This window comes from Larus michahellis, chromosome W (assembly GCF_964199755.1).
Source record: "Larus michahellis chromosome W, bLarMic1.1, whole genome shotgun sequence".
NCBI lineage: Eukaryota > Metazoa > Chordata > Aves > Charadriiformes > Laridae > Larus > Larus michahellis.
This window is the reverse complement of record NC_133929.1, coordinates 7072411-7099879: the sequence shown is the minus strand read 5'-3', so window position 1 is coordinate 7099879 and position 27469 is coordinate 7072411. Positions and strand designations below refer to the sequence as shown.

At 43.5% G+C, this 27469-nt stretch overlaps 1 protein-coding gene across 3 annotated transcripts in view; it reads right to left on the bottom strand.

The window, feature by feature from the left end:
- The window catches only part of LOC141735440 (uncharacterized), a 68912-nt gene that overhangs the window by 15650 nt on the left and 25793 nt on the right, over window positions 1–27469 (bottom strand). For 2 of the 3 annotated variants that reach the window (XM_074568203.1, XM_074568202.1), the window contains exons 4-10: window positions 22926–23090; window positions 16556–16734; window positions 15820–15950; window positions 14461–14575; window positions 11308–11427; window positions 8496–8954; window positions 393–479 (exon numbers count right to left, since the gene is read on the bottom strand). In XM_074568203.1, coding sequence (XP_074424304.1) covers window positions 393–479; window positions 8496–8954; window positions 11308–11427; window positions 14461–14575; window positions 15820–15950; window positions 16556–16734; window positions 22926–23090 — 1256 coding nt within the window. The remainder of the gene's footprint in view (window positions 1–392; window positions 480–8495; window positions 8955–11307; window positions 11428–14460; window positions 14576–15819; window positions 15951–16555; window positions 16735–22925; window positions 23091–27469) is intronic. The other variant, XM_074568204.1, reaches the window with a different exon arrangement.

Here is a 27469-nt window from a genome sequence, read left to right as displayed (position 1 = left end):
AAGCATACCAAAGATCAAAAATAAAGATCAAAACCATGAAGGGGTTTTTTTGTTTTGTTTTAAATTAGAACTGAATCATACCGACCAATTGAAATTATCTGAGATGACTAGTGAAAAGATAGTAAATCAATGAAAATGCTTCCCAAATTGTTTTCAATATATGTATCTGCATCCAACTTTGAGCTTCCATTTATTGAAAAGCAGACCTTTTCCTTAGAAAAGGAAATGATTGAAGAGCTTCTTACGTAACAAAAAAAAAATCCAGAAGAAACACAAATTGAGTTAGCTCCTTTCATAACACAGATCTCTATATCACATTTCAATTTAACAAATATACTATAACGTTTTCCTCCTTTACTGCTCATTAACTTTTAAGTTTACATCAAACTGACCTTCTTGGAGAAGGAGTTTGTGAAGACTTTCTTTTTGTTGTTTTAGGAGACTTGGAGGGACTTCTACTCTTCTTTTTACGCCTTTCTCTGGAGGACCAAGAAATTCAAGATCACCAGAAGATCACCAAGAAGAAAAATAATAAAAACTCAGGAACTGCATAAAACCAGAAAGCTCTTAAAATCCCTGAATTTAACGTTATATATCACCAATATTATATGAACTGCACAAAGCAAAAACCAACCAAAAAAACATTAAAAAGCCCAAAAATTCATATGTTTCAGTTTCATGGGAAAGGGGAGAATGGAAGTGGGAGGAAAAAAAAAAGTTGTGCCCTTTCAGATTTTAGTTTTATGTTTATCCTCACATGCTTGTACTTATACCTGATAACAACGGAAACACACTGAATTCACTAATTGTATATTAAGTAAGAGTTTCTTCAGTGAGGAAAAGATTCCAACTGAATGAAAAGCCACTAAAGACAAAAGGCATAACTTAATGTTCTGGTTTGAGGTAAAACAGAACCAAGTTTCTGTTCAGTAATTTTATTTCTTAGCTAGGCCTCTTCTAACTCTCTGAAATTAACAGTATGTTGTGCTGAAAACAGTTTGTTCTCAGAGTGATAAGACCAATGTTTACAATTAGTGCCAAGGAATGGTATGCAGAGAGGCTCTTGCTTATACTTATTGCTATAACAACCAAGGTCAGCTAATTTCATTAGTTGCCCCATTGGAGGGTCGGAAGCGGAAAAGCATAGAGGGGTCCCACCTGCAGGGAGGAATGGACAGGACAGGTGACCCAAAACTGACCAACAGGGTATTCCATCCCATCTGCCCCATGCTCAGTATATAAGCTGAGGGATCAAAGGGTCATCTCTCTTTTCTTCAATGGCTGATGTCCAAGGAAGACCCTGTCTGTTTCATCTGCCTTTGATCCTGATCTGTGGGTTCCTGACTCCAGCTGTGGAATCCGGTTCCCACCCATCGCTGAGTCCAGTCTGGGACTTCCCCAGTGCCTGCTGGTGACATCATCCTGGGAGCTTAATACGGTCTTGTATATACTGTATCTATTTCATTATTTTCCTTTTTATTTTATTATTAATATTTCATTAAAGTAGTTCAGTTTCTTCTAAACTCATAAATCTCTCTTTATCTCTCCTCCTCCTCTCCTTGTGCGAGAGGTGAAGGGAGAGCATCTGTCGCCGGCCATTGGCCAATTTGGCCAAAACCACGACAGATTTATTGGTGCCCAACATGGGGCACAAACAGAGCTCTGATAGATTGCCTGAATAGTTTGAATTCCAGCTTGCTCAGGGAGAACAGACAGTTCACATCATGTCATTCTGACGTGAAATCTTGTATCGTGTCTTTAGAGAGCTTTGTATGAAGTTAATTGATGCAGTGGGGATTAACTGGTTGAACATATTGCATGGTTTATTTCTTCTTTGTGTTTGGATGCGGTCTAAGCGTGCTATGTTGGTGTGGATTTGCCTTCAGATGTATAAAATAATTGCTTGGATAATGGTTCTACCTGCATATCTTGGGCATCTTGTGACGGAGTCTTACTAATTGCACTCTTGGTCTTACATGAGGAAAGTTTACTTTGCCCTTGGATGATTATGCCAAAGTGACACTAACAGAATTAGGGGATGGAAAACCTTCGGGCTGTTTAGAGAGTGAATGCTGCTTTCATTCCTACGTGATTTTGTTGTTGGGTTTCCTGAATGTGTTGCAGGGGTGGTTTATTGTTAAATATCAGTGCAGGAGTGAGTATTATGTGACATGTGGTATTGCTACTCAAACACCACGGCCAAAGTCAAAGATAGCAGAAATTCAGACAGCCCCGCCACCGAAAGCTGCAGCAGAAACTCAGACAACCCCCCCACCGAAAGCTGCAGTAGGAATTCAGACAACCCCCCCACTGAAAGCTACAGCAGGAACTCAAACAACTCAGATCACTGCCCAAGCCACAGCACAGACACAAACAACGCCACCGGCCCCGATAGCAGCCCCAGCGACATCGGCTGCCCCCTCACAGGCCCCAGCAAAAGCCACAGCCATGGCCACGGCCCGGCCCGGCCCGGCCCATGCCGGCAGCAGTCACTCCGCAGCCTGCAGTCAAAGTTACCCCGCCGCCTGCCCCTCCCCACGCCTGTATCGCCAGCCCCTCCCCGCCCGTAACGGCACCAGCTGCTCCAGCCCCGACAAGGAGCACAACAAGGACAACAAGCACAACAAGGAGCACGGTCACTGCTCTGGCTGGTGGCTGCTCCGACAACCAGCACAACCAGCGCTGCTGCTACTCAAACTCCAGCAGAACCAGCACAGGTTGCCCCGGTGACCAGGAAACAGAAAAAGTCGGCTCGTTCCCCTGCCTCTGACGACAGAGACCAGCCCAAGCCAGACAGCACAGGAGAGGGTTCCTCTGAGGAAGATCCAGGAGAGGGTCCTTCTCAGCCAGCATTAACACAGGATGAGGACTCAGATGCAGAGATAATCATTAAATCCTTCTCTATGAAGGATTTGAGAAATATGAGGAAGGACTGTAGTCATCAAGAAGGGGAGACACTTGTCTCCTGGTTGCTCTGATGCTGGGACAATGGCGCTGACAGCATAGATTTAGATGGCAGAGAAGCTAAGCAGTTGGGAAACCTGGCCAGAGATGGAGGGATTGATAAAGTGATTGGGAAGAAGACAAACACTCTCAGTCTCTGGAGGCGACTGCTATCAGCTGTGAAGGGCAGGTATCCCTTTAAGGATGATATCGAATGCTGTCCAAGCAAATGGACCAGCATGGAGAAAGGTATTAAGTACATGAGGGAACTGGCTGTGTGAGAGGTGATTTATAGCAACTGGCAAGTGAATGTAGACCCCGATGAAATGCCATGCAAATGATCTTTGTTGAGGAAGTTTGTGCAGAGTGCACCATCATATTATTCCCATACACTGTCAACAATGGTCTGGGGAGGATCTGATACTGATGCACCAACTGTAAATGAGGTGGCTAACAGGGTCCGACAGTATGAAGGCAGTCTCTCCCATCCCCTTCATATAGCAGCCATGGAGAAAATAGCCAAGCAAACAGACCATGGTTGAGCAAAACAAGACAACGGCTGATCAAACTAAGACCATTGCTGAGACAGCGGAGAAAATGACTAAGACAACAGCCGAGCAAAATGAGAAAACTGATAAACTGTTTCATGAGCTGCTTGAAAAACTGTCTGAGAAGGGGAAAGAAGAATTTCTCAACATCTGTCTCCAACTAGCAGAACTTGGAAGAATGGTGAGAGTATGAACTAACTTCCTGGAAAGAGAGGTAGCTTTCAGTCTCTTCATATTCTGTTTGCCCCTAATTAAGGCACAAATTTTGTTTTTGACCCCAATGGAATCTGAGCCTTGCTAATGCCAGCATAAATTGCCAGTGTAATATATGGGGTTCCTCTGCCTTAGAATCATAGAACTGCCTAGGTTGGAGGGAACCTTTCAGATCATCTAGTCCAACCATCAACCTAACTCTGACAAAAACCATCACTAAACCATATCTCTAAGCACTATGTCTACCCATCTTTTAAATACCTCCAGGGATGGTGCCTCAACCACTTCCCTGGGCAGCCTGTGCCAATGCTTAATAACCCTTTCAGTGTAAAGATTTTTCCTAATATCCAGTCTAAACCTCCCCTAGCATAACTTGAGGCCTCCTTTCAAGTTGTTGTAGAGAGCGATAAGGTCTCTCCTCAGCCTCCTTTTCTCTAGACTAAATAATCCCAGCTCCCTCAGCTGCTCCTCATAAGACTTATTCTCCAGACCCCTCACCAGCTTCATTGCCCAAAACTGGACACAGTATTCGAGGTGAGGCCTTACCAGTGCTGAGTACAGGGGGACGATCACTTCCCTAGTCCTACAGGCCCCACTGTTTTTGATACAGGCCAGGATGCTGTTGGCCTTCTTGACCACCTTGGCACACTGTTGGCTCATACTCAGGTGGCAGTTGACCAGCACCCCCAGGTCCTTTTCTGCCAGGTAGCTTTCCAGCCACTCTTCCCCAAGCTTGTAAGGCTGCATGGGGTTGTTGTGACCCAAATGCAGGACCCGGCACTTGGCCTTGTTGAACCTCATACCATTGGCGTCGGCCCATCGATCCAGCCTGTCCCGATCCCTCTGCAGAGCCTTTCTACCCTCAAGCAGGTTGACACTCCCACCTAACTTACTGAGGGTGCACTCAATCCCCTTGGTCCAGTTCATTGATACAGATATTAAAGAGAACTAGCCCCAATACCAAGCTTTGGGGAGCACCACTTGTGACTGGCCAAGAACTGGATTTAACTCCATTCACCTTCTTTAGCTTAAAAAAAAAAAATAATAAAAAAAGGGCAAAAAATTAAGAAAAACATCACAGACAAACAATATTTAATGGGTAAGACTGACTGGACTTGATATTACCACCTTCAAGTTGGGCCATTATGGGGTTACGAAGGAAGATACCACTTCAGCCATCAAGATGTCTCCTCTCTTGACAAAGTCCCTACCTATCTCCTTTGCTAGCCTGTAGATGTCGCTTGGAAAAGGAGCCTGATTCTCCTCTTCCTCTGGTCTGTGTCTCTTCCTTCAGCTAGGAATCAAAAAAAGCCATCTGATTTCTACTACTTGCATGTCACTAAAGCTAGGTGAGCTGCTACCTAGTTCTTAGAAGGTCCTGTATGTCCTATTCCACCTCCACCTCTTCTCCAAAAAGACAGCTAGAAGACTATTTGTCCAATATTTTACAGTCTTCAGAAAAAGGATCTGCATCTTCAAGAATGGTCTCAACTCAATCCTGCAGTGTAAATCCAGACAGCTGAAATGCCAGGTTGTTGGATAATCTTCTCCTGAATGGTTTGTAACCATTTCAACTAGGCAAAGTCAATCACCAAAGTAAATGGACACCCCTAAATACAAGTTAACCAGGACTTGGTAGCCCAACCTATTGATAAATACTTTTCGGAATAACATAATTACTGAGGCTGGAAGAGCCCTCTGGAGACCACCTAGTCTGGACTCCCACCCTCCCAAAACAGGATCAACTAGAGCTGGTTACTCAGGGCCATGTCCAGTCAGATTTTTAATATCTCCAAGGGTGGAGACTCCACAATCTCTCTGGGCAACTGGTTCCAGTTTGCCCAGAAAACACACAATTTAAACATTAGAAAAAAAACTTTATTACCCATATTTCAATGTATGCCCATTGCCTCTTGCCCTATCACTGGCCATCACTGAGAAGAGTTGGGCTCCATCTTCTTCACGCTCTCCCATCAGATGTTCAATACGCACTGATAAAATACCCCCTCAGCCTTCTCTTGTCCAGGCTAAACAATCCCAGCCCTCTCAGACTCTCCTTGTATGACGGATACATATAAAAAACAACGTATTTCTCTCATCCTCCATCTTCAAAAAGAACATTGTCCCTGTTTAATGGCATCTGTACTAAATATTCATTTCATATCAAAGTGGGGCTTTGTACTGTGAGTCCATTAGAAGAGATGCACTAAATTTCACTAGAATTCTCTGCCCAAGTACGTGACATTTGAGATTTCTGTGACACTTTCTTAAATAGCAGAACGTTTAAAGGGGAGCATAACTGTTACAAACTAGAATATGAATTTTTTGTAACACCCAGCTAACTACACTTGCTATTTGACATTAGGAACTGGGTCTTCCACCAAGGCTCTTATATAAGCTACACATTACTGTATTGGGTTTGCGTGGCAAGGTTTTGGTGGCAGGGGGGTTACAGGGGTGGCTTCTGTGAGAAGCTGCTAGAAGCTTCCCCTATGCCCGATAGAGCCAATGCCAGACAGCTCCAACACGGACCCATCACTGGCCAAGGCTGAGTCAATCAGCAACAGTGGTAGCACCTCTGTGATAACATATTTAAGAAGGGGAAAAAAACTGCTGCACAACAGCAGCAGCCAAAGAGAGGAGTGAGAGAATATATGCGAGAGAAAAAACTCTGCAGACACCAAGGTCAGTGAAGAAGGAGGGGAGGAGGTGCTCCAGGTGCCAGAGCAGAGACTCCCCTGCAGCCTGTGATGAAGACCATGGTGAGGCAGGCTAGCCCCCTGCAGCCCATGGAGGTCCACAGTGGAACAGCTATCGACCTACAGCCCATGGAGGACCCCACACCAGAGCAGGTAGATGCCCAAAGGAGGCTGTTACCCCATAGACAGCCTGCGCTGGAGCAGGCTCCTGGCAGGACCCATGAACCTGTGGAGAGAGGAGCCCACGCTAGAGCAGGTTTTCTGGCAGGACTTGTGACCCCGTGGGGGATCCACGCTGGAGCAGTCTGCTCCTGAAGGACTGAACCCCGTGGGAGGGACCCATGCTGGAGCAGTTCATGAAGAACAACAGCCCATGGGAAGGACCCACACTGGAGAAGTTCATGAAGGACTGTCTCCTGAGGGTGGGACCACACGCTGGAGCAAGGGAAGAGTGTGAGGAAGAAGGAGCGGCAGAGACAACATGCAATGAACTGATCACAACCCTCATTCCCCATCCCCCTGCGCCACTCAGGGGGAGGAGGTAGAGAAAATTAGGAGTGAAGTTGAGGCTGGAAAGAAGAGAAGGGTGAGGGGGAAGGTGTTTTAAGGTTTGGTTTTATTTCTCATTACCCCACTCTGATTTGATTGGTGATAAATTAAATTAATTTCCCCAAATTGAATCTGTTTTGCCCGTGAACGTAATTGCTGATTGATCTCCCTGTCCTTATCTTGACCCACAAGCCTTTCGTCATAGTTTTCTCTTCCCTGTCCAATTGAGAAGGGGGAATGATAGAGCAGCTTGGTGGGCACCTGGCATCCAGCCAAGGTCAACCTACCACAAATACTTATCTAATTCAACACTACTGAGGTATACAGGCAGAAAACGTTATGTTTTCAAAGCTGACAGAACTATCTCTGTTCTCTGCAGGTATTCAACCCATGAAACAATGTTAACAATGCATTAAAATAGGAAGTTGCATATGCTTAAAGAAGCCACAGTATTTTGCCCATAAACCTCCAAAACAACACGGACATTTCATATAACCCAAACAGAATGCTCAGAAACCATTACAGCTTTTTCTGCGTTATAGGAACCATGAACTCCTGAATTTTGAGGGTTATGGAAATTTTGCTTTTGTCCAGGGAACTGATTATACTGTGTAGAACTTTTCCCAATTCATTCAGCATTTCATTCTCTCAAGGTAACCGATAAAATTTGGTATCTGTATTTGACACATGAGATTACTGAACTCCATAATTGCTGAGGTATTCTGAAAGGACTTTTTCCACCAAAGTTTCTGAATTTAAGTTAGATGCAACGCTTTTAGAATATGCCTGAGTTAGTCTACTTACAGAGCTTATAATCAATCTCACAGCCTCCTTTTGCTGTACTGAAATTTATCCAGACTTCCACCCAGTTTACCCTCCCTCAGAGGCAAAAACAACACCTAGATTAACCTTGACTGCTTTCCTGTTTACAATCAGCATGGTTAAGGAATGTTAATTTTTACTTATATCTGGCCATCTAACCAGCTAAACAACTGAAATACATTCATTTTCTGAACTGCTAGCCAGATAAGTGACATGCTTGCTTCCTGCTGTTCAGCCATCCAGACAAGAGAGAATTCATTGTTTGCCATCCTTAAGGCGGCCAAGTGGCAAATACTACCAACCCAACAAATTGCTCTACAGATCAACGCTGTATAGTATGTAAGTAATGAAGGAACTATGTAACAGTGACTCAAACTTTCATCAGGCCAAAGATGATATTTGATGTCCCTCTATCATAACTTTTCGATGTCTCCAACACAGAGAAATGGTATAAGCACCACCTACTTACTGTCCTCAAGGACTATACTATACCAGCTGCCCAACAAGAAACTATTTTCTATCAAGCAGATAGAGCTCTATCTATTACAGAGCTCTTTGTAATAGATTTTACTTTATAGGGAAATCTACAAAACAGAAAGAATACAAACTGAATTAGGAAGTGACATGGTGATATTGATACACAGAAATTAGGATGCGCATTTTTCATGGTGCATCACTGTATTGACAAGTCCAAAAAAGCATGAAAAAATTCTAAACAAACCTGCTGGAGCTACGAGATCTTCTTGAAGAGCTATAGCTTCTTGGGAGTGTTCTGGATCTCTTCTCTTTCTTCTTTTTATCATCTCTCTCTCTTTCTCGCTCCTTCTTCTTATCCTCATCTTTTTCCTTTCCTTTGTCCCCTCTGTCCTTATCTCCCTCCTTGTCCTTAATCTTTTCTCTTTCCTTCTCCCCCTCTTTCTCAACATAATCTTTTTCCTTGTTCTGGTCTACCTCTTCCCTGTCTTTTTCCTTATCCTTGTCCCTGTCTCTATCCCTATCCTTGTCTCTGACTCTCTCTTGATCTTTGTTTCGCTCTTTCTCTCTCTCCTGGTCCTTCTCCTTATCCCTGTTTCTCTCTCTATCTCGCTCTCTTTCCCTTTCTTTGTCTCTGTCCCAGTCTCTCTCCTTTTCTTTGGCCTTTTCTTTTTCCTTGACCTTGTCTTTGTCTCTTTTCTTGTCCCTGTGAAAAGCCAAACACAAATCCATTAATTCATCTTTGAACTTTCCAATAGAAATTACAACTAACTCTTTAGCATACATTAATTGTTCAAGAGAAAATATGTGTTTCTGTTGAAAAATACTAATTATTCAGATTTCAATTTTCCACCCCTGTTCACCATGACGAAGAAGCTATATAGCTAGGAAAAATTTGTAAACCAAATGGGGGGGGGTGTCAAATCAAACTGTGATCTTCAAAGTGATATTATTACACTTTGAAAGAATATGTCTTTTCACCTCATAGCTACGTTACTATACATACATATATTTTCTACATTTTGTCAGGAGTGAGAAACTCTACAGTTTGTAAATCCATTCTTTACTAAAAGTGTGTCCACATAAAATGGACTGCAGATTAACCACCCCCACATTAATAATGACAACTGACTGGACAGAAGTATTTATTCTACAGTGCTCTCTCACATAAATATCCTGTAACTGCTTGGAAGTCCAACATCAATCAATACACAGAAACAAAAAACCAGGGATAAAATTTCACCAAATTCCCTCAAAAGGCAAATGTAAGGTCAAAACTCAACCAAGACAATTCAATCATCTGTAATGTCATTAGAAATTTGAAAATTATTGAAAAATTGGTAAGACAGTAAAAACAGAAGCAAGGTAACAGAACAAGTCGGCTTCTTTGGGATAGGCAGAATGATACATGTTCATAAAAACACTGAGGAAAATTCCAACGGATGCTCTAGTAGTGAAATCAAATAAAAATTTATTAGATCACAGCTTTGGCTGGAAGATTACATTTTGGTAAAGGATTATTTGGAAGCATGAGACTCTAAACCATCTTTCCTTTCTAGCATCTTTCCTTTCCTTTCTTTCCTTTTCTAGACTCCTAGACCTGCCCCTAGGACATATGAAAATGAACAATTGTTCAGAGAAACAGGAGAAAGCACGAGAGAAGTTGATCAGCAGGCCTTTTCACGTCCAAGAGAACCAGATTAAAAGAAGTTGCTGTGTCTATTGGTACTTATTCTAGGATTTTAAAAGATTCTCAGAGAGACTCCTTCAGACATGAAAGGCCCTACGCACAACCCCCACCTTTCTTCATTGGAACAAGTGTTTGGCTACTAATAAATAGTAGGCTTGTTGCATGGTCTGTGACCTGAAGACTTTGGTTCCCATCAGGTTTTGGCAAATACCTCTTTAGATGTCTCACAGAAGGAATGTAAGATCATAAAAAAGAAACAGCACACAATCCCTGCAATAGCAAGGGGTCTCACAATGACCCAAGATGCACCTTCCAGTTATTTATCACAGATATTTCATTGGGCTTGCCCCTTCCAGTGAGCAGATATCTCAAGAAGCTCCAGACAACAGCAGAGTCAGAAGGATCCATAAACAAAGCCCAGCTACGTAGCCTACTCATAACTGTTCCCACTGAGGTCCACAGATATGCAGTTCTCTTTCCCACAAAACTTCTCCCCTCAGAAAACAAGAGACAACTGCACAACCTAAGTATGTAATTCCCCTGACTCATTTAAAGGGAGCTTCAGAGATGAAACAGGAAGAAAAGTACCAAGGCTTCTATTCATGAAGCTGCTTTCATAGGCACTTTTGTTTTGTGAATATTCACTTATTTCATCCCCCAGAAAATTACGTTATCATCCAAGGAGATAAAGGAATTATCTTGTTGGAATTTCACAGTTCAATAATTAGACAATCAGACTTAAAAATTAAAAGACTAGGTAAAATATAGATGTATTAGATCCTGTAATGTAAATATGCCACATAACAGATGTGCATTTGTGCCTACAGCAGTGTATGGCCAATATGAAAGAGCCAAAGGCAAAAATAAAAGCTCATGCACAAAAACTTTATACGTGTCTCAGAATGTGGGATCAAGTTCAGCCTGAATCCAATCTATATACGTTGAGAAGGTTGAAGAAGCATCATCCACTTTTTTGTGCGTTGCACAGGCTACATGGAACATACCTAATCTGTTGGTTAAAGTCTGTCAATTAAAGTTACGTATTTTCGATCAGCTTGCACGTTGGTATAAATGTAGACTAGACTTTGATATCAAAGTTTAGGTACCTCAGTGTTGTGGCTATAGTACCCCTGTAGGCACCATATGAGCTACTTTGAAGAAAATTAACTATATTCCAGCCAAAACCAGTATAACTCAGCATAAAAATTTACCTTCTATTCTTTTGTCCCATAAACAAAGCCTAGGGACAGGCTAAAGCATTTAGAGATTCCATCCTTTGCCATCACCTAAAAGGTTTGTCAGATCTTTTTCAAATCTTTTGTTGTACTGTGTGCTAAGAACAGTATCATTTCTTAAGAATGGAACTCACCGAGAATGAGAGCGACTTCTTGATTTCCACCTTTCCCTAGATCTAGATCGTTTTTTCAGGGGACTTCTGGATCTGCGTCTGTCCTTGTGTCTCGAGAGTGATCTGTTGCCAGATCTACCTCTATATGAACAATGACAGAAGAAAAATACTTTAATATTGAAACTTCATAAAAATTAGGTCAACCAAGAAGGGAAAAAACCCACATAAATCTTGCTTCACTACATAAAATTATAGAGTTACATCTCAGGAATACACTGCCTACCAACATATTTGTAAATATAGATGCTTTAAGTTTCACCAGGTGCACATGTTCTCCTTTGAAACAACCATTTAAACACCATTTAAGTAATACTCATGTTTCATTATAACTTCCATGAATATTCTGGAAAATATAAATTCATATCATATTAGGATAGCTGTGCTTAGTAAATCTAGTGCATAAAATCTACTATAGACAATTTCTAGCAGCTTGTAAAAATAATTAGTTACACCTTTCTTCTTTTCCAGGCCCAGCCACTTACTGCAGTCTTGGTCAAAAAAGAAAGATGGCTTTAACTGGCCTCTGTTCTCCAGCCTTACAATTTACTACACGATAAATAAAGAATGCAAAAAATGTGCAGATACTCCAGTAGAAATCCAATTAAAGTCTTATGATAAACATATATAGTATAGTCTCAGATTTGATGAAGAAAACAAGACTTTTGAAAATTACTATACTCTTTTTTTTCCCCAAAATATTCCCTATATTTGGAAGATCATATTCCCTAGGAAAACAAAAATAAAAACTGAATTTGAACTTTAAGTTTCAAAGGAAGACAATTGGATACTTTGCCTAAGAGGTTAAGGTACGATGAAGTTAAACTTACCAAAGACAGAAATTCACATACATTTCTCAATAAATTCTGAAGAACAGGAAGATACAAAAAATACCAACTCCACCTGTCTTCTGCAGCTCATGACATACCCAGAGGAAAGGCAATAATTTATTACTCACAGCTTTGCTTCACATATCAGTGTAGAAATACAAACAAATTACAGGGAAAGTTTAGCCCAAATAAGACCTTAAATAAATTTTATATGATAGAGATGAAAGTGAAACTGTAAAGTGCTAAGGACAGTTTATTCTTAGGGATGAAGTTGCCTCAACAGATCAGACTGTCCCTTTTTCAGCATGTTCTCAAAACTGACAGTAACAGTGGTAAAATCACTAAAAAAAGTAAATAATATAACTATCAACAATTGCTTAAAGCACACAAGTCTATGGAGCTGGATGGGATCCACCTGAGAGTACTGAGGGAGCTGGCGGAAGTGCTCACCAAGCCACTTTCCATCATTTACCAGCAGTCCTGACAAACCAGGGAGGTCCCAGTTGACTGGCATCTAGCAAATGTGATGCCCATCCACGAGAAGGGATGGAAGGAGGATCTGGGGAACTACAGGCCTGTCAGTCTGACCTCGGTGCCTGGGAAGGTCATGGAACAGATCATTTTAAGTGCCATCACGCAGCACATGAAGGACAACCAGGCGATCAGGCCCAGTCAGCATGGGTTCATGAAAGGCAGGTCCTGCTTGACAAACCTGATCTCCTTCTATGACAAAGTGACCCACTTGGTGGACAAGGGAAAGGCTGTGGATGTTGTTTACCTGGACTTTAGCAAAGCTTTTGACACTGTTTCCTACAGCATCCTCCTGGAGAAACTGGCTGCCCATGGCTTGGATGGGCGTACACTTCACTGGGTAAAAAAGTGGCTCGATGGCTGGGACTAAAAAGTGGTGGTGAATGGAGTTAAATCCAGTTGGCAGCCGGTCACAAGTGGTGTTCCCCAGGGCTCGGTATTGGGGCCCAGTTCTCTTTAATATCTTTGTCAATGAACTGGATGAGGGGATCGAGTGCACCCTCAGTAAGTTTGCAGATGACACCAAGTTGGGTGGGAGTGTTGATCTGCTTGAAGGTAGGAAGACTCTACAGAGGGATCTGGACAGGCTGGATCGACAGGTTGAGGCCAATGGTATGAGATTTAACAAGGCCAAGTGCCAGGTCCTGCACTTGGGTCACAACAACCCCATGTAATGCTACAGGCTTGGGGAAGAGTGGCTGGAAATTGAAAATTGGCTAGCATGTTTTGATGTCATTACATAACATGTACTGTGTAACACTATTACAAAACTGAAGCCTGCACTTAGATCATATTTGTTTGGTAGAATAACTGATGTGGTGGTTCCCTCTAGCCAGCTTTTCTGTATGTAAAAGAATTCTAGTTGCCCTGTTAAAAGATAATGGATGAAAGAATGCAACAGTGCTGTCACTGCAACACTGACAACACTCACCTTTTAAAAGTGTAAGCTATCTAATACATTAAGTATCAAAAAAAATAAAAAAGAAACTCAATGGAGCCAAATATCTTTAGACTGATTATGTAAATGATCAGAAGACATTCCTGACATTGAACCATTTCAGGAAGTGTTTCTAAGTCTCACATAGCAAGACTGTCTCATTCTTGGAAAAAATCTTAACGGGTAAACTTTAAGGGTGATCTACTAATTTTTTTTCCTCCTATATTTCAAAGACTGTTTCAGAACTGAACCAATTAGCAAAGCAAACAAACTGTGAAGAATGTAAAACTGCCTCTAAAGCCTTTTTCTTCTGGCTTTTTAAAAATATAGCTTTACATTTACAGTACAGTAAATAAAAATACTGCATCTGTTAACTAGATGTTTAGAAGTTCAGGACAGCAGGAACTTTCTACTAGCAAAACCAGCCAGTCTATCTGTTCAAGGTGTTAAAACAGTAAACTAAACGTTTCATCCACAAAACACAGATAACTATTTCTTTTTAAAACACAGAGGTCACAAAATGAAATAATGCTACACTGCACAAAATGTACCATGAAACCATAGAAATGGTTATGCTACAAAAAGTACTTTCTAGTGTGTTTTACCTGAAACTAATCCTGAAAACATTTAGCACTTAGAGGGAAAGAGTATCTGTTCAGAGACAAAGTTCCTAGTTATCCTGATCTGGTCAGTGTAAGTATCTCTTCTCTACAGAGATGCTTGTCTCATAACTCAGTAAGAAATCTCAGTAACCACCACCACCACTCAAAAAAACCCACCCCATATAATCTTTTAGTCCAAAATAAAAAACATACCTACCTGTGTTTTGAGTGTGATCTTTTCCTTCTAGATCGGGATTTTGAGCTAGACCTGGATTCTGAACGAGAATGGGAACGAGATCGACCGCCTTTTCTTTCACTGCTCTTTCCAGACTCTAAGAGGAAAAAACACTTTGCAGTGTAAGCTCAGAACAGCCTGGGCTGGATTATAAATTATAAACAGGTAGCTCTGTTAGGAATGGGATTTATGTTGCTGCCACAATGCACAAGATTACAACACGTTCTCCTCTGGTATATTATTTAATATAACTACTTTAACTACTTTTTTTTTTTTTAAATAACCTCAGAAGACTAGAGTAAATTTAGAGGGCATAATTTTGAAAACAAGCATAAAATGTAAATAGTAATTAGTACTTTTTATACTTTTAGATATTCCAACCACTGTACAAACATTGAAGTTCTATTCCTCAAACACTGTTTTGGGGGAGGAAGGGATGGAGAGAAGGGGGTGAAAAGTTTGATCCAAAGGCCAGGAAGTCAACAGAAAGCTTACCAGTGACCTCAGCAGACTTTGGTTCAGACTCTAAAAGATTACTATTCTGCTGCTTAACACTGAGGAAATGTTAGAACTATTTTTCTCCCAACCCTAAAAACCAACGGAAAATACTTTCCCCTCCCCCTCCAAAAAACCCTCAAGACCCTCCACTATCTAACCTACGTAAGTCAATGCCTGGGTAGTAAGAAGAATGACGAAATCTTGCTGATGAAAAGAAAAAGGATGATTTTAACTGCAAGTTAAACAAGTTGAGAACTTTTTATGCTGTGGTTTTGCAATCAGTTTAAGTCAGCATAAATCAGCACCAAAACATCTGTCTAACCACTCAACCCATCAACACCTTCCTCCTTGATCTGGCATTTCAGTATTAACAAGGATCAGGGAACCAATCTGGATGAAAAAAAGTCCATTACAATATGTTAGGTTTTATCCCAGATTCACTCTCTGATCCCATTTGCTATGAGGACGCACGTAGTCTTGAGCCAGCATGAAAAACAGCATAGCACAGTGACAAAATTAACCTGCTGAAGGAAAGCATAATATTGCTGCTTTCAGCAGCATGCTAGCTCCCACTGATCATGAAACTACAGCGTTAATGGGTGCTAGAGAACAAAACAAAATATAAACATTCAGCGAGCATGTATCTGAAAAATAAGTTATGATGAAATAAAAAGTCATCTTCATTCCACTGCTTTGTTGCACGAAGATAATTTTGATTATTCCCCCTCCCCCCATGTTGTTCACCTTTGAGTACCTTTTTCCTGTGTTTGAAAGTGCTCTTAAAAGCACGTGCCAAGGTACACACAGAACGTGTCTGTTAGGTAATGAACATAATATACCTACCTGGCTCAATAGCAGCAGATATGAAAGACTGGGCTTCCCTTACTCTCTTCATCACTTCTTCCAGTTCCTTGGCAGCAGCTTGTGGTGTCATTTCAGGAGGTTTCACTATTGCATTATTGGAGTGATTTATTCTAAATTAAGGAAAAATAAATCCTTTAACTCCCAAACTCTTGAAAAGGGAAAATGAAAAACAAATAAGAAAACACCTCAACTCCCACATATGACTAAAAATTTCAAAGTTCAGCAAAACTAAAGATTTTTTCTAACACTCATCTGTTCTAAGTATCTGAAATGTCTGTCTTTTATTGCTTTCAAATCTTAATACTTTAAAATAAATGTGGCACAATATTTCTGTGTTAAAATATTTTCTAGTAGAGGTCTAGAAATCTGTTTCTCTATTTCAGATCAAATCTCTACATTAAGGCCTACTAATTACATACACATCATATATAAAACTTAATTAGTACCAAGGACTTTGCAGATTCTCTCACTGTTAGAGCTTTCACTAACTAAGATTAGATGTAGAAATATTTTACTCAAGGCCATCCATATTCTTGAAGAAAGTTATGCCCAACCTTGAAATTGGAATTCATAAAAAGTGTTCCAGTTTGCTAACAATAGGTCCTTATACTGAAAAAAATATTAATCACAGAAATTTCTTGCACATCAGTCATAAATTTGTAAGGATACTAAGAAACCTCTCATTCAATATTCATATGGATAATTAATTTCTTACTTCAGTGGCCTGTCTCCAAACATAACTCCATTAAAGGCAAGAGCTCGTGGTACAGAATTTTGGTCTGCAAATTCCACAAAAGCAAATCGTGTTGGTTGCGTCTCATCACCTGCCATTCGCACAAATTTGACTTCTCCAACTTGCTTAAAGAATTCAAGCAGCTGATCGGCTGTCGTAGTCTAGAAAGAGTCAAAGAGCTCATCTGAAGCAAAATATATATAAAAACCACTTATCCAACATAACAGGTAATCAGATTTTGGAAAGACGTCTCACCATTATTACACAGCTGACATGAATTTGGTAATGTTACACTTTAAGAGAGAAAGGTATTTTTTTCTTCCGTTAATCTAAACAATAGATACTGATTGTGAATTTTGATCAATTAAAAAAAAAAATTCCAAACAGTATTACAAGACTTTGCTTTTATCTGTTTTTTCAACTAGCTTCCAGCTTGTTTTATTTTATTTTGATCAATAGTACTTGAACACTCTAGTAGCTACTTTAGCATTCTAAAAAAACCCCAAATCAAAAACTTATATTACCATCAGTCAAAAGCAAATTCTTTTTGCAGTTAATTCAATCAATTGCTGAAAAAACAATTTTCTGACAGACCTAACTTTCCTCTCAGAGAAACTCAAAGGTATTTATGCTAATTTTGCAATTTCCCCTATGACAAATCATTCCTTCTTACTGTAGTTAAGCAACTGTGCAGTGTTGTGTGGGACAGCTACTATGATCTCATAACTTCTGAGGCACTGTTCAGCTAACACAACCCAGCTGGACATCTGATCAATACTGTTGTGGTTTTGGCCAAATTGGCCAATGGCTGGCAACAGATGCTCCCCCCAAACCTCTCGTGCACAGAGAGGAGGAGGAGAGATAAAGAGATTTACGAGTTTAGAAGGAACTAAACTAATGAAATATTAATAATAAAATAAAAAGGAAAATAATGAAATAGATGCAGTATATACAAGACCGTATTAAGCTCCCAGGATGATGTCACCAGCAGGCACTGGGGAAGTCCCAGGCTGGACTCAGCGATGGGTGGGAACTAGATTCCACAGATGGAGTCAGGAACACATGGATCGGGATCAAAGGCAGATGAAACAGACAGGGTCCTCCTCAGACGTCAGCCATTGAAGGAAGAGAGCTGACCCTTTGATCCCTCAGCTTTTATACTGAGCATGGGGCAGATGGGATGGAATACCCTGTTGGTCAGTTTTGGGTCACCTGTCCTGTCCATTCCTCCCTGCAGGTGGGACCCCTCTATGCTTTTCCGCTTCCGACCCTCCAATGGGGCAACTAATGAAATTAGCTGACCTTGGTTGTTATAGCAATAAGTATAAGCAAGAGCCTCTCTGCATACCATTCCTTGGCACAAATTGTCTTATCACTCTGAACGAACCATTTTCGGCACAACATATTGTTAATTTCAAAGAGTTAGAGGAGGCCTAGCTAAGAAGTAAAATTACTGAACAGAAAGTTGGTTCTGTTTTACCTCAAACCAGGACAAACACACACAATCATAAGTGTATTTCTTGAATTCAGCTACAGTGTGATTTCTCTGACTCGCCAAGAAGACTAGCTCCAGTGCAGGTAAGTCCACACTGGGGAAGGGAATCGCGGCAAAGAGAGCCGGCAAGGGGCTTGTTTTTGGGGCTTTTCGAAGCTGGGAAAAGTGGCAAGCCCAGGCCAGTACCCGGCACTTTCCAGGGGCGGAGGCAGCTGAGCAGCCGAGGGGGGAGCCAGCACCCCTGACGGCAGATCTAAACGAGGCATGCTGGGACCACTCCCCCCTCATAAAAGAAGCCCTTCGGGAGCACAACGACCTGGTCACTGTGCACTGAGCAAGCAAGCAGCAAGTGGGCATTGCCTGGGCATCACCCAGGAGCACCATGACAAGGGTGGGCTTCCTGGGCAGGCAAACAGGGTGCAGCACAACAATCTGGTCGCAACAGTTTGCACGGCAGTTTACACGGGAGAGCGCTGAAAGACTGCCAACTTGGCCAGGAAGCAATGGTATCTACTCGGAAGAAGACCACGGCATCCATGAACTCCACACCCACCAGCTCTGATGCAGCTTCCCAGATGGAGCTCCTATGGGAACATGCTGCCACACAGACATCAGGCTGCAGGGTGTGCTCTGCTCTTATGCCAGTGTCAGATGGCAGTGGTGGGAACGCCTGTGGGAGATGTGCCCAGGTAGAGGAGCTCCTCTGCTTAGTGATGGAGCTCAGGGAGGAGGTAAGCAGGCTGAGGGCCATCAGGGAATGTGAGAGAGAGACAGATGCTTGGAGTAGAACCCTGCCTCCTGCAACAGAAACCAAGCAGGCAGACAGAACCCCTGCAGCAGAGAACTCCCTGTCCTCTCTTTGCCTGACTGAAGGCAGGTGACTTGGAGGACAGGGGGCAATGGCAAGAAGTTCCTGCCTGGTGCAACAGGCGCCGCAGTCGTGTCTGCCCGGCAACTACCCCACCTTCACAGATGCCATTGTGTAACAGGTACAATGCTCTGCAAGGGAACCTGGACAATGATGAGCATGATAGTTCTCCTACCTTGGAGGTGTCAGCAAGGTCTAGTCAGACCACCCCCTGCATCAAAACCTCTGTGGTAAAGAAGAAAAGACGGGTCATTGTCATAGGTGACTCCCTACTGAAGGGAGCAGAAGGCCCAATATGCAGGCCGGACCTGGTACATAGGGAGGTCTGCTGCCTCCCTGGGGCCCGGGTCAAGGATGTGAAGAGGATGCTTCCTTCCCTGGTATGGACCTCAGATTATTACCCCCTTTTGATCTTTCAGGTAGGCAGCAACGAGGTAGTGCGAAGAAGTCCAAGGGCAATGAAGAAAGATTTCAAGAGCCTGGGATGCCTGGTCAAGGGATCGGGAGCACAAGTTGTGTTCTCCTCTATCCCCCCAGTTGCGGGGAATGACGAGGGGGTAAATAGGAGGAGCCAGCAGATCAATGCCTGGCTCTGAGCCTGGTGCTGCCGGCAGGACTTTGGGTTCTTTGACCATGGCCTGATCTACAAGACACCAGGCCTGCTGGTAGCGGGCAGGAATAGCTTATCTTGCAGGGGGAAAAGGGTTCTAGGACAAGAGTTATCAGGGCTCATTGAGAGGGCTTTAAACTAGATTTGAAGGGGGGTGGGGATGGTACTGGGCTTGCTGGTGAGGTGCCAGGGCATAGCTGCTCAGCACTTGTGGGGGAGTGTGCCAGTATTTCTGAGAGCCAGAAGGCACACCACATCTCAAGGGTCAAAACTACACACACCACTCCCTCTCTGAAATGCTTATGCACCAATGCACGCAGCATGGGGAATAAGCAGGAAGAGCTGGAGATCCGTGTGCGGTTGCAGGGCCACGATCTCATTGCAATTACTGAGACGTGGTGGGACAGCTCACATGGCTGGAATGCTGTCATGGATGGCTATGTCCTTTTCAGGAAAGACAGGCCAGCGAGGTGAGGTGGTGGAGTTGCTCTTTATGTGAGAGAGCATCTGGAATGCATTGACCTCTCCCTGGGGGTGGATGAAGAGAGGGTTGAGAGCTTATGGGTAAGGATTAAGGGGCAGGCAAATATGAGGGACACTGTTGTGGGTGTTTATTACAGGCCACCTGATCAGGATGGGGAAGCTGATGAGGCCTTCTACAGACAGCTGAAGGTAGCCTCGCAATCACAGGCCTTGGTTCTCATGGGGGACCTCAGTCACCCCAATATCTGCTGGGAAGACCACACAGCCAGGCACACACAGTCCAGGAGGTTCCTCCAGTGTATTGATGATAACTTTTTGACACAGGTGGTACAGGAGCCAACAAGGAGAGGAGCACTCCTGGACCTGGTACTGACAAACACAGAGGGACTGGTAGAGGACACGAAGGCTGGGGGCACCCTTGGCTGTAGTGATCATGGTAAGATTGGGTTCAAGATCGTGGGTGGTATTCACAAAACAACAAGAAGTAAAATCACAACCTTGGACTTCAGGAGGGCTAACTTTGACCTCTTCAAGAAACTGCTTGCAGAGATCCCGTGGGCTAGGGCTCTGGAAGGCAAAGGGGCTCAAGAGAGCTGGTTGGTATTCAAAGACCACTTCCTCCAAGCTCAGGAGCGGTGCATCCCTAAGAGCAGGAAATAGGGCAAGGGAAGCAGGAGACCTGCACGGTTGAGCAGGGAGCTTCTGAGAAAGAAGGAAGTTTACAGCAAGTGGAAGAAGGGACTGACACATTGGGAAGATTACAAGAATGCCACCAGAGTGTGCAGGGATGAAACGAGGAAAGCCAAGGCCTCCTTGGAATTAAACCTGGCCAGGGATGTCAAGCTCAACAGGAGGGGCTTCTACAAGTATATCGGAGGCAAAAGGAAAACTAGAGAAACTGTGGGCCCCCTGCTGAATGAGACAGGAGCCATGGTGACAGAGGATGCGGAGAAGGCAGAGTTACTGAATGCCTTCTTTGCTTCGGTCTTTACTGCTTGGCCCAGCCCTCAGGAGTCCCAGACTTTGGAGAAAGTAACAGGGAAAGTCTGGATGAAGGAAGACTTCCCCTTGGTTGAGGAGGATCAAGCGAGAGATCAATTAAGTCAATTAGACATCCACAAGTCCATGGGTCCCAATGGGATGCACCCGAGAGTGCTGAGGGAGCTGGCGGAAGTCATTGCTGGGCCACTCTCCATCATCTTTGAAAGGTCCTGGAGAACAGGCGAGGTGCCTGAGGACTGGAGGAAAGCCAATGTCACTCCAGTCTTCAAAAAAGGCAAGAAGGAGGAGCCGGGGAACTACAGGCCAGTCAGCCTCACCTCCATTCCTGGGAAGATGATGGAACAGCTCGTTCTGGGCATCATCTCAAGGCATGTGGAGGAAAAGAAAGCTATCAGAAGTAGTCAACAAGGATTCACCAAGGGGAAATCATGTCTGACTAATCTGATAGCCTTCTATGATGGCATGACTGGAGGGACAGATGAGGGGAGGGCAGTGGATGTTGTTTACCTTGACTTCAGCAAGGCTTTCAACAGTGTCTCCCACAGCATCCTCATAGGGAAGCTTAGGAAGAGTGGGCTAGATGAACGGACAGTGGGGTGGATTGAAAACTGGTTGAAAGACAGAGCTCAGAGGGTCGTGATTAGGGGCACAGAGTCTAGTTGGAGGTCAGTGAGGAGTGGTGTTCCCCAGGGGTCAGTACTGGGCCCAGTCCTCTTCAATATATTCATCAATGACCTGGATGAAGGGATAGAGGGCACCCTCAGCAAGTTTGCTGATGACACAAAGCTGGGAGGGGTGACTGACACACCAGAAGGCTGTGCCACCATACAGAGAGACCTGGACAGGTTGGAGATCTGGGCAGAGAGAAACCTTATGAAATTCAACAAGGGCAAGTGTAGGGTGCTGCACCTGGGGAGGAATAACCCCATGCACCAGTACAGGTTGGGGGCTGACCTGCTGGAGAGCAGCTCTGTGGAAAGAGACCTGGGAGTCCTGGTGGACAACAGGATGACCAGGAGCCAGCAATGTGCCCTCGTGGCCAAGAAGGCCAATGGCATCCTGGGCTGCATCAAGAAGAGTGTGGCCAGCAGGTCGAGGGAGGTCATCCTCCCCCTCTACTCTGCCCTGGTGAGGCCGCACCTGGAGTACTGTGTCCAGTTCTGGGCTCCCCGGTTCAAGAAGGACAGGGAGCTGCTGGAGAGGGTACAGCAAAGGGCTACCAAGATGATTAGGGGACTGGAACACCTCTCTTATGAAGAAAGGCTGAGGGACTTGGGTCTCTTCAGTCTGGAAAAAAGACGGCTGAGGGGGGACCTTATCAATGCTTATAAAATACTTAAAGGGTGGGTGTCAGGAGGATGGGGCCAGGCTCTTTTCAGTGGTGCCCAGGGACAGGACAAGAGATAATGGGCACAAACTTGAGCATAGGAAGTTCCACCTAAACATGAGGAGGAACCTCTTTACTTTGAGGGTGGCAGAGCACTGGAACAGGCTGCCCAGAGAGGTGGTGGAGTCTCCATCTCTGGAGACATTCAAAACCCGCCTGGACGCGTTCCTGTGCAACCTGCTCTAGGTGACCCTGCTCTGGCAGGGGGGTTGGACTAGATGATCTCCAGAGGTCCCTTCCAACCCCTATCATTCTGTGATACAGTGTGATTTCTCTGGTATCCTGTGAGAATGAATTCCAGAGTCTGGTCTGATCTGACTGGCAAAGGAGCATTCAGAATTTGAAATATCACTAATAACCAAAAAGAGGGGTTTTTTTTTTGTTGTTTTGTTTAAGTTCCTATTGGCGTCAACTAACGAAAACTCTTAAAATGTAATCTTACAATTTATAAATTACAGTTCTGCATCTTCCATTAGTATTGCCAATAAAAAAAAAAAAAGCAGCTACCTGTGAATTCAAGTTTCCAACATAGACTGTTCTTCTGATTTCATCAATTTTGGATGGGTCCACATTCCCCATAATTGGTGGCTGTGGTATTTCTCCCAGTGCCGAAATGTTAGCGTCCAATGCTGCTGCTGGTATAGCCCCCAAAGTGCCCAGTGAAACACCAAGCTGAAAAACACAAAAATAGAATATGCTTTGCAACGAAGCACTGGTGGGATATACTTCACTTGTTAATATTAGTGTGCCTTGTGCAATTCTGTAAAAATAAATCTAATCTAATATAGGCAAGATTTTAAACTGTAAGGTCCCAGCTGAGTACCATACTGGGTTTGCGTGGCAAGGTTTTGTTAACAAAGGAGGGGGCTTCGGGCTGGCTTCTGTGAGCACCCATGCCAGACTTGAGTCAGATCCAGGCAGATCCAAGACAGACCCACAGCTGGCCAAGCCAATCAGTGACAGCAGTAGTGCCTCTGCAATAACAAATTTAAAAAGGGGGAAAAAACTGCTGTGCAACAGCAACCAAGAGAGAATACATGAGATAAACAACCCTGCAGGCACCAAGGTCAGAGAAGGAGGAGGGGGAGGAGGTGCTCCAGGTGCCAGAGCAGAGACTCCCCTGCAGCCCATGATGAAGACCATGGTGAGACAGGCTGGCCCCCTGCAGCCCAAGGAGGTCCACACTGGAACAGCTATCCACCTGCAGCCCATGGAGGACCCCACGCTGGAGCAGGTGGACGTGCCCTGAAGGAGGTTGTTGACCCAATGGAGAGATCGTGCTGGAGCAGTCTGTTCCTGAAGGACTGCACCCCATGGAAAGGACACGTGGAAGGGACCCACGCTGGAGCAGTTAATGAACTGCAGACCTGTGCGAAGGACCCATGTTGGAGAAGTTCATAGAATGGTTCTTGTTGGAAGGGACCTTAAAGATCATCTAGTTCCAATCCCCCTGCCATGGGCAGGGACACCTCCCACTAGACCAGGCTGCTCAAAGCCCCATCCAGCCTGGCCTTGAACACTTCCAGGGATGGGGCATCCACAACTTCCCTGGGCAACCTGTTCCGGTGCCTCACCACCCTCACAGGAAAGAATTTCTTCCTGATATCCAATCTAAATCTCCCCTCTTTCAGTTTAAAACTGTTACCCCTCGTCCTATCATTACACTCCCGATAAAGATTCCCTCCCCATCCTTCCTGTAGGCCCCCTTTAGGTACTGGAAGGCTGCTATAAGGTCTCCTCAGAGCCTTCTCTTCTCCAGGCTGAACAACCCCAACTCTCTCAGCCTGTCCTCATAGCATAGGGTGCTCCAGCCCTCTGATCATCTTTGTGGCCCTCTGCTGGAACTGTTCCAACACAAAGGACTGTCTCCTTTGGGAGGGACCCTACACTGGAGCAGGGTAAGAGTGTGAGGAGGAAGGAGCGGCACAGACAACATGCAATGAACTGACCGCAACCGCCATTCCCCATCCCCCTGTGCCACTTGGGGGGGGGGGGTGAGTGGGTGTAGAGAAAATCAGGAGTGAAGTTGAGCCCAGGAAGAAGGGGGGGAAGGTGTTTTAAGGTTTGGTTTTATTTCTCATTATCCTACTCTGTTGTTAACTGGCAATAAATTTAATTTCCCCAAGTCGAGTCTGTTTTGCCCATGATGGTAATTGGTGAGCGATCTCCCTGTTCTTATCTCGACCCACGAGCCTTTCATTATATTTCTCTCTTCCCTGTCCAATTGAGGAGTGACAGAGCAGCTTGGTGGGCACCTGGCATCCAGCCAAGGTCAACCCACCACAAGTACTTCTTTTAAAGAATAAAAATCTACCCATAAATAAACTTCTATAGTTAAGATTTTCTGTGTGCTATCAGTTACCATCTTATCAAAGAGGTCTGGCCAGGGATGCAGTATATCAATCAGACAATATACAGGATCAAATTTCTAATGCTTACAGTCAATCAAATTGAGTAAGATGCCTTCAAACACTGCTAATATTATTATTTTTTTGCCACAACAAGTATTGTAAGTGGATAAGGAATTGCTGAGGCCTTGCCCAGCAAGGGAAGAAGGGAATTTGCAGTGCCCAGGGCCAATTTGTTTCATAACAGACATCAGTCCATCAAAGGGACAGATAAGGTACCTTTTGGACAAACATATCATGTAAGGCACAATTAATTACAGTTGAAACGCAAAGGATATTAAGTCTAAGGTCTTTCCCTACAAACACAGTCACTTCCTAGAGAATGAGAACAATATAACTCTCATTTTTAGAACTGGGAATTGAAATTTCTCCTGGGGAATGTTATTTTAAAAAAAAAAGTCACTTAAAAATCACTACTAAATTGGTCTGCTGAGTTCCTGGTTTTAATTTTATTTTCTCCACCTAAAAAAGCAACTGCCTTTCCAGCAAACAAAGTTTCTAACAAGTGTTAGAAATTCTCAACAAGCCACCAATATTATTTTTTTTGTAACAAGAAAGAACTACTCTGTCTTTACTTAAAATCATCCTTCTATTATTGAACAGAGGGTTATAAAGCTCTACCTCTGATATTCTAAAATTCACAGATAATTTATTAAAGATGTATATAAAAACATCTATTTACCTTAGAATGTTAATTTAAAAACAAATGTCCCTAAACACTGCTATTACACCAGTTCTGTTTAATATCTTTGTCAATGATCTGGACGAGGGGATCGAGTGCACCCTCAGTAAGTTTGCAGACGACACCAAACTAGGTGGGAGTGTTCATCTGCTTGAGGGTACGAAGGCTCTACAGAGGGCTTGAGGGTAGAAAGGCTTTGCAGGTCCTGCACTTGGGTCACAACAACCCCATGCAGCGCTACAGGCTTGGGGAAGAGTAGCTGGAGAACTGCCTGGCAGAAAAGGATCTGGGGGTGTTGGTCAAGAGATGGCTCAATATGAGCCAGCAGTTTGCCCAGGGGGCCAAGGTGGCCAACAGCATCCTGGCCTGTATCAGGAACAGTGTGGCCAGCAGGACTAGGGAGGTGATCATCCCCCTGTACTCAGCACTGGTGAGGCCCCCACCTCAAGTACTGTGTTCAGTTTTGGACCCCTCAATACAAGACAGACATTGATGTGCTGGAGCGTGTCCAAAGAGCAACAAAGCTGGTGAGGAGTCTAGAGAACAAGACCTATGAGGAGCGGCTGAGGGAACTGGGGTTGCTTAGTCTGGAGAAAAGAAGGCTGAGGTGAGGCCTTATCGCTCTCTGCAACTACCTGAAAGGAGGTTGTAGGGAGGTGGGTGTAGGTCTCTTTTCCTTAGTTCCAAGTGATAGGATGAGAAAAAGCGACCTCAAGTTGTGCCAGGGGAGGTTTAGATTGGATAGTGTGAAAAATTTCTTCACCGAAAGGGTTATCAAGCATTGGAACAGGCTGCCCAGGGAAGTGGTTGAGTTGCCATCCCTGGAGGTATTTAAAAGATGGGTAGACATGGCACTTAGGGACATGGTTTAGTGGTGGACTTGGCAGTGTTAGGTTAATGGTTGGACTCGATCTTAAAGGTCTTTTACAACCTAAATGATTCTATGATTATGCTTTATTAGCAGCAATTATGCTTCAGAACCGTGAGTAAGCACATTTTTTAAATCAAATGCCTAAACTATTACCTCACATATCAATGAGGGCAGTATCACCCATTTTAAGACAAAAAAGGCCAACATTCTTATGAACTAAAAATGATTGTCAAAAGTCATGCAATGTCTCTTATACAATGACAATTATGAACCATAAACAGAATTAGCCTAAACCTCTAATGACTTTGGTCCCACTGTTTCATTATATAACATTGTACACTCTAAAACAGCTATTGGAGCACAAGCTTCAAAAAGGATGCTGACCTTTGTGCAGGTTTTTGAAATAGCGCAGAAGAAATCAAACTTGGTTAAAGCAATGTTTTTATGTAAGGAAGGAAAGAAGGAAGACACTAAATACATTAATTTCTTTTAGGATGCTGATCAGTATCAGAATATGAGAGTGGGAATAATAATGTTTCTGGTAGTGGAGACATATGAGGAATCATTTAAGGACAGACAGGTTTGAGAATCTGCAGGGCACCCTTAACACGAGTCAAAAATCCAGGATGGTACCAGTAACAACATCAATACACACACTGCTGCAATTATGCTTGGAAGACTGAGGACTTTCATCTTCAAATAACATGGGGTTAGTGACATTAAGCCCAATTTTTTTTTAAGTAGGATTTACTATTTCCAGAATTCTCCCTGAATAGGGCACAGCAGCCTGATGATGTCAAGAAAGGCTTATGGAGGCAAAAGGGAACTGAGCAGAAGCAGCAACAGCTAGCTCCTATGGTTTTTTGCAGTGAAAACATTGTTAGGCTAATAGTTAAAACCCCTGTCATAGAGATATCAAGTAAAAGCATCCTAATGCAGAATTTTAAAATTCCGAAGTACTGTGTCAATTTAACTATTATGTTTTAACAAATTTTTTAGGAGGTGGATAGCATTGCCACTGGATCAAATTAATGGGTCTAGTGAAGGGACAACAATTGAAATGGACACAACCAAAACCAGTATTTACCCA